At 45.2% G+C, this 12,391-nt stretch overlaps 1 protein-coding gene across 3 annotated transcripts in view; it reads right to left on the bottom strand.

The window, feature by feature from the left end:
- Positions 1 to 12,391, bottom strand: part of si:dkey-11f4.7 (piezo-type mechanosensitive ion channel component 2) — a 156,381-nt gene that overhangs the window by 77,775 nt on the left and 66,215 nt on the right. For all 3 annotated transcript variants that reach the window (XM_068000710.1, XM_068000709.1, XM_068000708.1), the window contains exons 26-28: positions 9,991 to 10,159; positions 3,480 to 3,569; positions 1,828 to 1,931 (exon numbers count right to left, since the gene is read on the bottom strand). In XM_068000710.1, the coding sequence (XP_067856811.1) occupies positions 1,828 to 1,931; positions 3,480 to 3,569; positions 9,991 to 10,159 (363 nt within the window). The remainder of the gene's footprint in view (positions 1 to 1,827; positions 1,932 to 3,479; positions 3,570 to 9,990; positions 10,160 to 12,391) is intronic.

Genomic DNA, 12,391 nt, shown 5'->3' on the forward strand with positions numbered 1-12,391 from the left:
GCCCGTCAGCTTTTAATCTAGATTGCCTCACATATAAATCTATTTTTTTTACATCTAGGAAGATGTCAAAAAATGCTGATTGCTGTGAAATTTGAGCCAACCAATTAAAGTAATCACTTGCGTGACTATTTCTCCAAAAATCCCCAGTCTTAAAAAAAACCAATCAAATGCTTTGAAATTGTTTCTCCAAACTCCTTTGAGAAGCCCCATCGGTTCTACCTCCATTCCGCTACAAATAAACATTAAACAAAACACTATTAAATAATTCAGAAAATCGACTCACAAATTAGGCTCCAAAAACTTTCTTCCCCCATCCACTCATGCCACAATGCGCCCTACCATCAAAATGACCCAGAACTTCTGACCATTTGCTCACTGGGCCTTACTGGGTCTACCCTACAATAGCAACAGGTCCAGTAATGGCATTTAAATATGGGGCATTCCCAGGCCCTGTGCCTCACTTTCCTCTGTGTGCATCTGTGGGCCCACCAAAAGTGGGGTGCCCCAAGAAGCTGGCGGAGGAGGGGGTCCCAGAAACATGCCCGAAGGACGAGTCTTACAACAGGATGAGCTTTAAGCCTTCGGGCCTTCTGGAACACCCCGATGCAGGAGAGGACTGCAGCTGCCCCCCTGTTTCCACCAGTCTCCCAGGCACAAGGCCCAGCCAGAGGACAGCCCCGTATCAGGACAGTTGCCTAGGCGGTGATAATGGCCCAAGCCGGGAAATTAGGCTGCAGCCTTCCCTCAGCAGACAGGGCTCACCACTCTGCTGACTGGGGGTGGGAGAGAAAAATCAGCCCCTTCCAATTCCCAACAACCATTCATCACACTTTCTAGAGTCGCCAGGGCCTTGATGAACACAACTCCTAGCCAGCACTGATCTTTCACTTTCCGGAAAAAAATGTTTTCATCCTTCTTTCGGTTTTCAACAAGCCTGATGACCGAAACACTTGGGAAAGTCATCACAGCAAAAGAAAGCTACTGATAAATTGCAACAAGGTAGAGTTTCTGTCTACCAAATATGCCGTGCATGCACTCTCTCACTTAAAGTATCCGCTGTGGCTCAGTTGGTAGCACTCCCACCTCTGAGTCAGAAGGTCATGAGTTCAAGCCCCACTCCAGAGACTTGAGCACATAATCTATACCAACACTCCAGTGCAGCACTGAGTCAGTGTTGGAGGTGCTGCCTTTTGGATGAGGCATTAAACTGAGGCTCCGTCTACTCTCTCAGGTGGACGTAAAAGATTCCACATTACTCTTTTGAAGAGCAGGGGAGTTCTCCCTGGTGTCTTGACCAATATTTAGCCCTTAACAAACACCTAAAAATAGATTATCTGGTCATTATATTGCTGTTTGTGGGATCTTGCTGTGCGCAAATTGGCTGCTGTGTTTCCTACATTACGACAGTGACTACACTTCAAAAAGTACTTTGTTGGCTGTAAAGTGCTTTCGGACGTCCTGAGGTCATGAAAGGCACTATATAAATGCAAGTCTTTCTTTTACTGGTCCAGAGAGTTTGGGATGGAGTTGGCAAGGGCCAAGGTGAAGGGAATCCTAGGTTTGTGCAGGGGTACTGCTGGAGTTTAATACCTCAGAGCCTACCAGAAACAGACCCTCCCGCTGTTTCTCCAGCAGCATCACCCGCTTCATTGGCTCTCAAGGTTATTTGGAGCCAAGCGGGAAGAATCCCAGCCTCTGGTGACAGGCCGACTCCTCCAGACAGGCCAGAGTAGTTTCCATATCGGGAGGGGAGGAGCTGGTACCATCTGTAACCACTGACAGTCGACTGCTTGCCTTGAAATACTCTTCATAAGAAACAAAACATACCTGAATGCTCTCCCTGATTCTCTGGTTTTAACTGATTGATTGTGCGTGGCACGGGTGTTTCTGATCGTTTGTATTTCTCCTGTTTAGCCCTGATCCGTTCCATCCTTATGTTGAGGGGGAAAACAAAAAGAAAAAAAAATTCAGAGAAAATAGGAAAAAATTCCCTCTCCTTTTTTGTAGGGTGGAGTATGCTAATCTGTGAGTAACTCTCCCCTGCCAGAGGTCACTTCAGTCTGAGCTCCTGATCTCCAAGTTATATACAGGGGCCATCTCCCATCTCACTGTAGCTGCAGCAATAAAATTGAAACTGCACAGATACCCCAGTCAATAAGTGAGGGCAAAGCAGCACTTAGAATCAGAGCAACTCTTTTACATAGAATGTCATAGAATCTACAGCACAGAAACAGGCCATTCAGCCCAACTGGTCTATGCTGGCGTTTATGCTCCACCCAAGTTTCCTCCCACCCCTCTTCATCAAACCCTATCAGCATCTCTTTCTATTCCTTTCTCCCTCCAGCTTCCCCTTAAATGCATCTATGCTATTTGCCTCAACTACTCTTTATGGTAGCGAGTTCCACATTCTTACCACTATTTGAGTGAAGAAGTTTCTCCTGAATTGCCTATTGGATTTATTAGAGACTATCTTATATTTATTGCCCCTAATATTGGTCTCCACCACAAGTGGAAAAATCTTCTCAATGTCTACCCTATCAAACTCATTCAGAATTTGAAAGACGTCTATTAGGTCACGCCTCAGCCTTCTCATTTCTACAAGTACGAGCAGAACGGGAACCAACAAACTGTTCATCAAACCATCAGCTCCGCAAACTGTGTTACTATCAGAAAAAAATGAGTATAACACACCCCCACGTACCCCACAGTCTGCACACACTCCCAGATACATGAGCATTGTCTGCACACTCCCAGATACATGAACATTGTCTGCACACTCCCAGGTACATGAACATTGTCTGCACACTCCCAGGTACATGAACATTGTCTGCACACTCCCAGGTACATGAACATTGTCTGCACACTCCCAGGTACATGAACATTGTCTGCACACTCCCAGGTACATGAACATTGTCTGCACACTCCCAGGTACATGAACATTGTCTGCACACTCCCAGGTACATGACATTGTCTGCACACTCCCAGGTACATGACATTGTCTGCACACTCCCAGGTACATGACATTGTCTGAACACTCCCAGGTACATGACATTGTCTGAACACTCCCAGGTACATGACATTGTCTGCACACTCCCAGGTACATGACATTGTCTGCACACTCCCAGGTACATGACATTCTCTGCACACTCCCAGGTACCTGTTTATTTCTACAAGTTCCCAGGTATCTTCCCCCCAGATGACTCTTAATGGTACTGGGCAGGATGTGCAGGAAATAAGCCCAAGGGCCTATCCTCCTGTTTGGCTTCATTCCATCAGTATAGCGTCTACTGGGTAGCTTTGCCTGACAGCATGGTTATCATTGGTAAATAATTCTGTGGGGAATCATTAGTAACATTGGGAACTTGCTCTGTAGGGAAATTTGGGTTGAATCTTTAGGAGTACGGAACTGTAGAATTTTAGGTGCATTGACCATTTCCCCTTGGTGTGAGTACAGCCTACATTGGAAATATTAAACTTACTGTTTCTTCAGCATCTCCATGGATAGCCTCTCTTTCTCCAGTCTCGCCGTGACTCCCTTCTTAATTTTAGCTTCAAATAACTCAGCTCCTCTGTGCAAACAAAAGAATCATATTTATAGATCACCTGATCACATCTCAGCGCTTCACATTTATAGATCACCTGATCAGTGAAATGCATAAATAATAGACCAGTAATAGTAGGGGACTTCAATTACCCGAATATAGACTGGGGAAAAAAGTGTAAAGGTGAAGAATTCCTAAAATGTGTACAGGCGGACTTTTTAAAAAATCAGTATGTTTCTAGACCAATGAGGAAGGATTTTTAAAAAAAATGTTCATGGGATGTGGGCATTGCTAGTAAGGCCGGCATTTATTGCCCATCCCTAATTGCCCTTGAGAAGGTGGTGGTGAGCCGCCTTCTTGAACCGCTGCAGTCCGTGTGGTGACGGTTCTCCCACAGTGCTGTTAGGAAGGGAGTTCCAGGATTTTGACCCAGCGACAATGAAGGAACGGCGATATATTTCCAAGTCGGGATGGTGTGTGACTTGGAGGGGAACGTGCAGGTGGTGTTGTTCCCATGTGCCTGCTGCCCTTGTCCTTCTAGGTGGTAGAGGTCGTGGGAGGTGCTGTCGAAGAAGCCTTGGTGAGTTGCTGCAGTGCATCCTGTGGATGGCACACACTGCAGCCACTGTGCACCGGTGGTGAAGGGAGTGAATGTTTAGGGTGGTGGATGGGGTGCCAATCAAGCGGGCTGCTTTGTCCTGGGAATGAAGTAGGGCTAGTGGAGTATGTTTCAGTGGGAGAACATCTGGGTAATAGTGATCATAATCTAATTAGGTTTAAAGTAGTTATGGAAAGGGATAAAAAAAATCAAAAGGTGAAAATACCCAACTGGAAGAGAGTCAATTTCAATGATTTGAGAAGGGATCTATTACTGGTGGGCTGAAAACAAAGATTGGCCAGGAAAACAGTAAATGAGCAATGGCAGGCCTTCAAGGCAGAGATAGTTCAGGTACAGACCAAGCATATTCCCATGCAGAGGAAAGAAAGGGCATCCAAAGATAGAGCTCCCTGGATGACAAAGGAAATAGAGGTTAAAATAAAACAGAAAAAGGAGGTTTATAACAAACGTTAGGTACAGAATACTGTAGAAAACCAGGCAGAATACAGAGAGTGCAGGGAGATATTGAAGAGGGATATAAGAAGGGTAAAGACAGCGTATGAGAAAAGATTAACTGGTAACATAAAAAGGAACCCAAAAAACTTTTATAAACATAAAAAAAAGGATAGTTAAAGGAATAGTGGGGCCGATTAGGGACAAAAAAGGAAATCTTGTGGAGGCAGAGGGCATGACTGAGGTACTGAATGAGGACTTTGCATCTGTCTTCACAAAAAAAGAGGATGAAGTTAATTTCATTATAGAGGAGAAGGTAGTAGAGATATTGGATAGGATAAAAATAGATAGAAAGGAGGTGCTAAATAGGTTGGTATCACTCAAAGTTAACAAGCCACCTGGTCCAGATGGGAGGCATCATAGGTTGCTGAGGGAAGCAAGGGTGGAGATAGCAGAAGCTCTGACCGCAATCTTTCAATCCTCCTTGGATATGGGAGTGGTGCCAGAGGACTGAAGGATTGCAAATGTTACACCCCTGTTCAAAAAAGGGGAGAGGGATAAAACTAGTAACTAACCTGCCAATCAGCCTAACGTCATTGGTGGAAAAATTACTAGAGCCCATTGTCAAGGACAAAATTAATTCTCACTTGGAGAAGCATGGGTTAATAAGGGACAGCCAGCATGGATTTGTTAAAGGCAAATCGTGTCTGACTAACCTGATTGAGTTCTTTAATGAAGTAACGGAGAGGGTTGATGAGAGTAATGCAGTAGATGTTGTATATATGGACTTCCAAAAGGCATTTGATAAAGTGCCACATAACAGACTTATTCAGAAAATAGAAGCAGATGGTGTTAAAGGGACGGTGGTAACTTGGGTACGTAATTGGCTAAGGGACAGGAGGCAGAGAGTAGTGGTGAACAGATGTTTTTCTGACTGGAGAGAAATATGCAGTGGGGTCCCCCAGGGGTCGGTATTACGACCATTGCTTTTCTTGTTATAAATAAATGATCTGGACTTGTGTATAGGGAGTACAGTTTTGAAGTTTCCAGTTGATACAAAACTTGGCAACGTAGTAAGTAGTGAGGAGGATTGTAGGAGACTTCAGGAGGACATAGACAGACTGGGGAAATGGGCAGAAACATGGCAGATGCAATTTAATGTGGATAAGTGTGAAGTGATGCATTTTGGGAGGAACAACATGGAGGGGCAGTATAATCTAAATGGTGCTATTTTGAGGGGGTGCAAGAGCAGAGGGACCTGGGGTGCATATTCACAAATCTTTGAAGGTGACAGGGCAAGTTGATAAGGCGGTTAAGAAAGTGTATGGGATACTTGGCTTTGTAAATAGGGGCATTGAATACAAAAACAAGGAAGCCATACTAAACCTTTACAAATCACTGGTTAGGCCTCAGCTGGAGTATTGTGTACAATTCTGGGCACCTTACTTTAGGAAGGATGTCAAGGCCTTGGAAAGGGTACAGAGGAGGTTTGCCAGGATGATACCAGGGATAAGGGACTTCAGTTATGTGGAGAGATTGGAGAAGCTGGGGTTGTTCTCCTTAGAGCAGAGAAGGTTAAGGAGAGACCTTATAGAGGTATTCAAAATAATGAGGGGTTTTGATAGAACAAATAGGGAGAAACTGTTTCCTCTGGAAAGTGGGTCAGTAACAAGAGGTGATTGAGTTAAGATAACTGGCAAAAGAAATTTTATCACACAGAGGGTTGTTAAGATCCGGAACGCACTACCTGAAAGGGTGGTGGAAGCAGATTCCATAGGAACTTTCAAAAGGTAATTAGACACGTACTTGAAGAAAAATAATGTGCAGGATGATGGAGAAAAAATTGGGATATAGGACTAAATTGGACAGCTCTTTCAAAAAGCCGGCATAGGCATGATGGGCCAAATGGCCTCCTTCTGCGCTGTAAGATTCTATGATTTTATCATCACTTTTCTCAGTGCTTCACATTTATATATCACCCAATCATATCTCTCAGGGCTTTATTTGATCTGTTCTTATTGGGGGAAACATGACATTTTTATTGTGCACAGGAAGATCCCACAAACAATGATGAGACGAATGATGAGAACAAAAAAGGGCAGTCCCACTGCTGGGAGTGTACTATAGACCCCCAAACAGTCAGAGGGAGATAGAAGAGCAAATATGTAGGCAAATTTCTGAGAAGTGCAAAAACAATACGACAGTAATAGTAGGGGATTTCAACTACCCTAATATTAACTGGGATACAAACAGTGTAAAAGGTATAGAGGGCGCAGGATTCTTAAATTGCATACAGGAGAACTTTTTTAGCCAGTACATAGCAAGCCCAACAAGAGAGGGGGCAGTTCTGGATTTAGTTTTAGGGAATGAAGTTGGGCAGGTGGAAGGAGCATCAGTGGGAGAGTATTTTGGTAGTAGTGATCATAATTCAGTTAGATTTAGCATAGTTGTGGAAAAGGACAAAGATAGAACAGGAGTAAAAGTTCACAATTGGGGAAAGCCCAATTTTACTAAGCTGAGAAGTGATTTAGCAAAAGTGGACTGGAAACAGTTACTTGAAGGTAAATCAGTGTCAGAGCAGTGGGAGGCGTTCAAGGGGGAGATTCAAGGGGTTCAGAGTAAACATGTTCCCACAAAGAATAAGGGTGGGACTGACAAATCTAGAGCCCCCCGGATGACAAGGAGCATACAGGGTAAGATAAGGCAAAAGAGGGAAGCTTATGTCAGACACCAAGAGCTCAATACTACAGAAAGCCTAGAGGAGCATAGAAAGTGCAGGGGTGAAATTAAAAGAGAAATTAGGAAAGCAAAGAGGGCATGAAAAAATACTGGCAAGTAAAATTAAAGAAAACCCAAAAATGTTTTATAAATATTTAAAGAGTAAGAGGATAAGTGTAGGGCCTATTAGAGACCAAAAAGGTAACCTATGTGTGGAGGCGGAAGATGTGGGTATGGTTCTTAATGAATACTTTGCATCTGTCTTCACAAAAAAGAGGGGATGATGCAGAGATTGTAGTTAAGGAAGAGGAGTGTGAAATATTGGATGGGATAAACATCGTGAGAGAGGAAGTATTAAGGGGATTAGCATCTTTGAAAGTAGATAAATCGCCAGGCCCGGATGAAATGTATCCCAGGCTGTTAAGAGAAGCAAGGGAGGAACTGATGGAGGCTCTGAGCATCATTTTCTGACCCTCCCTGGCCACAGGCATGCTGCCGGAGGATTGGAAGACTGCTAACGTTGTACCATTGTTTGAAAAGGGAGAAAGAGATAGACTGAGTAATTATAGGCCAGTCAGGCCCTCGGTGGTGGGCAAATTATTGGAATCGATTCTGAGAGACATCATAAATCGTCATTTAGAAAGCACGGGTTAATCAAGGACAGTAGTGTTTGACTAACTTGATTGAATTTTTTGAGATGGTAACAAGGAGGGTTTAGGAGGGTATCGCATTTGATATAGTGTACATGGATTTTAGCAAGGCTTTTGACAAGGTCCCACATGGCAGACTAGTCAAAAAAGTAAAAGCTTATGGGATTCAAGGGAAAGTGGCTAGTTGTGTCCAAAATTGGGTCAGTGGCAGGAAGCAAAGGGTAATGGTTGACGGGTGTTTTTGTGACTGGAAGGCTGTTTCCAGTGGGGTTTCACAGGGTTCAGTACTTGCATCCTTGCTTTTTGTGGTATATAGCAATGATTTGGACTTGAATGTGGGGGGTTTGATCAAGAAGTTTGCAGATGATACAAAAATTGGCCGTGTGGTTGATAGTGAGGAGGAAAGCTGTAGACTGCAGGAAGATATCAATGGACTGATCAGGTGGGCAGAAAAGTGGCAAATGGAATTTAATCCAGAGAATTGTGAGGTAATGCATTTGGGGAGGGCAAACAAGGCAAGGGAATACACAATAAATGGGAGGATACTGAGAGGTGTAGAGGAACAAAGGGACCTTGGAGTGCATGTCCACAGATCCCTGAAGGTAGCAGGACAGGTAGATAAGGTGGTTAAAAAGGCATATGGGATACTTTCCTTTATTAGCCGAGGCATAGAATATAAGAGCAGGGAAGTTATGCTAGAACTGTATAAAACATTGGTTAGGCCACAGCTTGAGTACTGCGTACAGTTCTGGTCACCACATTACAGAAAAGATGTGATTGCATTAGAGACGATACAGAGGAGATTTATGAGGATGTTGCCAGGGCTGGAGAATTTTAGCTACGAGAAAAGATTGGATAGGCTGGGGTTGTTTTCTTTGGAACAAAGGAGGCTGAGGGGAGATTTAATTGAGGTGTATACAATTATGACGGGACTAGATAGAGTGGATAGAGAGGACCTATTTCCTTAGCAGAGGGGTCAGTGACCAGGGGGCATAGATTTAAAGTAATTGATGGAAGGTTTCGAGGGGAGCTGAGGAGAAATATTTTCACCCAGAGGGTGGTGGGGGTCTGGAACTCACTGCCTGAAAGGGTGGTAGAGGCAGAAACCCTCAACTCATTTAAAAAGTACTTGGATGTGCACCTGAAGTGCCGTAACCTACAGGGCTACGGACCAAGTGCTGGAAAGTGGGATTAAGCTGGATAACTCTTTTTCGGCCGGCATGGGCATGATGGGCTGAATGGCCTCCTTCTGTGCCGTAACTTTCTATGATTCTATGAATAACCATTATTCTGTTTTTGATGTTGCTGGTTTAGGGAGGAATGCTGACGAGGACATTGGGAGAGTTTCCTGATCTTCATCGAATTGTGTCATGTAATCCTAAAGAATCCACCGGGACAGAAAGTTTAATGTCTAATTAAACCCCATTTGGCGTAGTTTGCCTTGAGTCAGCAGGTCGTGGGTTCAAGCCCAACCCAGGACTTGAGTACATAATCCAGGCTGACACTCCAGTGCAGTACTGAGGGAGCGCTGCACTGTCGGAGGGTCAGTACTGAGGGAGCGCTGCACTGTCGGAGTTGCCGGCCTTCTACTTAAACATTAAATTGTGTGTTTGTGTGGATGTTTAAGATCTCATGGCAGTATTCAAAGAGTAGTTGAGTCCATTCCTCACCTCACCCAATATAAACACTCATGGACTTTCTAGCAAACGCTACACGAAGCTGCTCAGGAGATCCAACCCTGGATGATTAACCCCCCACCCCTCAGCAGGGGCACTGAGACCAATTGTAGAACACTAGCTGCCACCCCAACTAAGACCACCTAACTCAGCACAGAGCAGGAATTGAAACTGGGATGCTCCTAATCTGTGTGGCTTAACAGCACACTCGAGAGCAAGTTCACCAACTGCACCACTGTGGGAGCTGAACAGTGAGATTCCCACAGTGCGAAAGCGCATGCAGGATGCCATGATGAAATGGATTAGCTAGAATCAATGTTAATGGGTTTTCAGCTCGAAGGACCCATTCTTACCTTGCTGCCAGCAGTTTTGAAGCCTTCAGATCAGCCACTACATACAGGAAGTAGTAACTCAGAAAGACTCTCCTCTGGGCTATCAGGAAGAGGAAGCAGGTGCTGTCCCACATAATGCCTGCCTGCTTATTCGGGACCTCGCAGCTTTCATGCAGGTGGTCAGTATTTGCTGAAAACACAGACGGAAACTTGGTAAAACTTTATTAGGAATCTGAGCGCAACAGTTGAGTGCTGGCCAGCAGCGTTTTAATTACGTTTTCTTCCTGCCAGTTTTCTACCCTCCTCACCTGAAGGGGCTCCCTTGTGCTGGGTGTGGTTCAACTGGGGTTGCAAAGACTAATCTCCAGGAATCTGCTGCAAGCAAACCCAGGGGAAAAATCGTAGGGGCATGAAAAAATTGTGTTTACCAGTTATAAAAATATTGGACATGGGGAAAAAAAGGCTGTTTGACCGACAGTCAAGAATCATCCAATCAGATAATGAAAAGTCTATTCGCTTTCCAATTGGCCATGGAAAGGCAGTGCTCCGCGAGGATGGACATGTTGGGCGACCAATGGTAGGAGTATGGGGCGGGGCTCTGCGAGGATGGACATGTTGGGCGACCAATGGTAGGAGTATGGGGCGGGGCTCTGCAAGGATGGACGTGTTGGGCGACCAATGGCAGGAGTGTGGGGGGTGGGGCGGTTGGAGGCGGGAGGTGATGACACCTTCTGGGATGTGTCGAACCAGAGTTGGAAACCCTAGGTTCAATGGGCACCGCCCACCTTCCAATGCCTTGTCAGTTGGCCATTTTTCCATGAGTGCGCCTCGACAGTGTGAGCTGGCAGGCTATTTAACAAGGTGGGCATCACACACTTACACTTTCTAGCAGGAATCACTGGATAGTGATCAGGAGCACGGTCCTGGGGTGATTTTATTTTCCCCTCCCTAGGTCGGGGAGGTTGAAGGCATTTGTAGCCAACTATTTACCAAACCGAGGAACCCGGGACATTTTAGAACCAGCCAATAGGCCCAACAAGTCTGCACCCTTTTCGACTGATCCCCAAGTCACTTGCCCACCTTATGCCTTTACCCACCTAATATCTCGATAATGTGTGTAAGTCCAGGGATCAAACAGAAACAAAGACATAGGGCAAAGCCAAGCAACCGATTCATAGTTTTCCCATCATTTGTGTAGTTTAAATCTCCAAAAGGTGCTATATGCTCTATAAATATCTTGCTGTCTTGGATCCAACAAGGACTGGTGAGGTGTCTGTCTATCATGATGGATATTATCCAATCACTGTGACCCATGATTGAATTGACAAAAATTAATGACTTCCCAGGTCAATTTAATACATTCAATTACTTTATTTTACTTCTCTCCTCTCCTGAAGGCCTCAACTCTTGTTGGGCTACAGTTCCACAGATCCCAGATGCCCTCCTGTACCCCACAGTGAATCTTGCCACCCTATTTGACTGTGAAGGCATCACAGTTAATCCAATCCTGCCCTCCCCTGATGTCCACGTGCCTGGACTTTCCAGTGGAGGTCTCTGGATAGCGATCAAGAGCAAGAAACTTGGCTCATTTTCCTCAGCCCAAGGGATGCTGAGGCCAATTCTACAATCTCTCCTGTTAGCTAACTCAGTACAGACTAAGGGTGGAACCTGGGGCCTCCAGGAGCAATTATCAAAGAAAATTTGACACCAAGCCACATAAGGAGATATTAGGACAGGTGACCAAAAGCTTGGTCAAAGAGGTAGGTTTTAAGGAGCATCTTAAAGGAGGAGAGAGAGGTGGAGAGGTTAAGGAGGGAATTCCAGAGCTTAGGACCTAGGAAGCTGAAGGCACGGCCGCCAATGGTGGAGCAATTAAAATCGGGAGTACGCAAGAGGCCAGAATTGGAGGAGCGCAGAGTTCCCGGAGGGTTGTAGGGTTGGAGGAGGTTACACAGATAGGGAGGGGCAAGGCCATGGAGGGATTTGAAAACAAGAATGAGAATTTTAAAATGAAGGCATTGCCAGACTGGAAGCCAATGTAGGTCAACGAGCACAGGGGTGATGGGTGAACGGGACTTGGTGCAAGTTAGGATACGGGCAGCAGAGTTTTGGATGAGTTCAAGTTTACGGAGGGTGCAAGGTGGAAGGCCAGCCAGAAGAGCATTGGAATAGTTGAGTCTGGAGGTAACAAAGGCATGGACAAGGGTTTCAACAGATGAGCTAAGGCAGGGGCAGAGACGGACAATGTTACGGAGGTGGAAGTAGGCGATCTAGGTGATGGAGAGGATATGGGGTTGGAAGCTCAGCTCAGGGTCAAATAGGACTCTGAGGTTGCGAACGGTCTGGTTCAGCTTCAGGCAGTGGCCAGGGAGAGGGATGGAGTCAGTAGCTAGGGAACGGAATTTGTGGCAGGGACCGAAGA

Source organism: Heptranchias perlo, chromosome 19 (assembly GCF_035084215.1).
Source record: "Heptranchias perlo isolate sHepPer1 chromosome 19, sHepPer1.hap1, whole genome shotgun sequence".
Taxonomy (NCBI): domain Eukaryota; kingdom Metazoa; phylum Chordata; class Chondrichthyes; order Hexanchiformes; family Hexanchidae; genus Heptranchias; species Heptranchias perlo.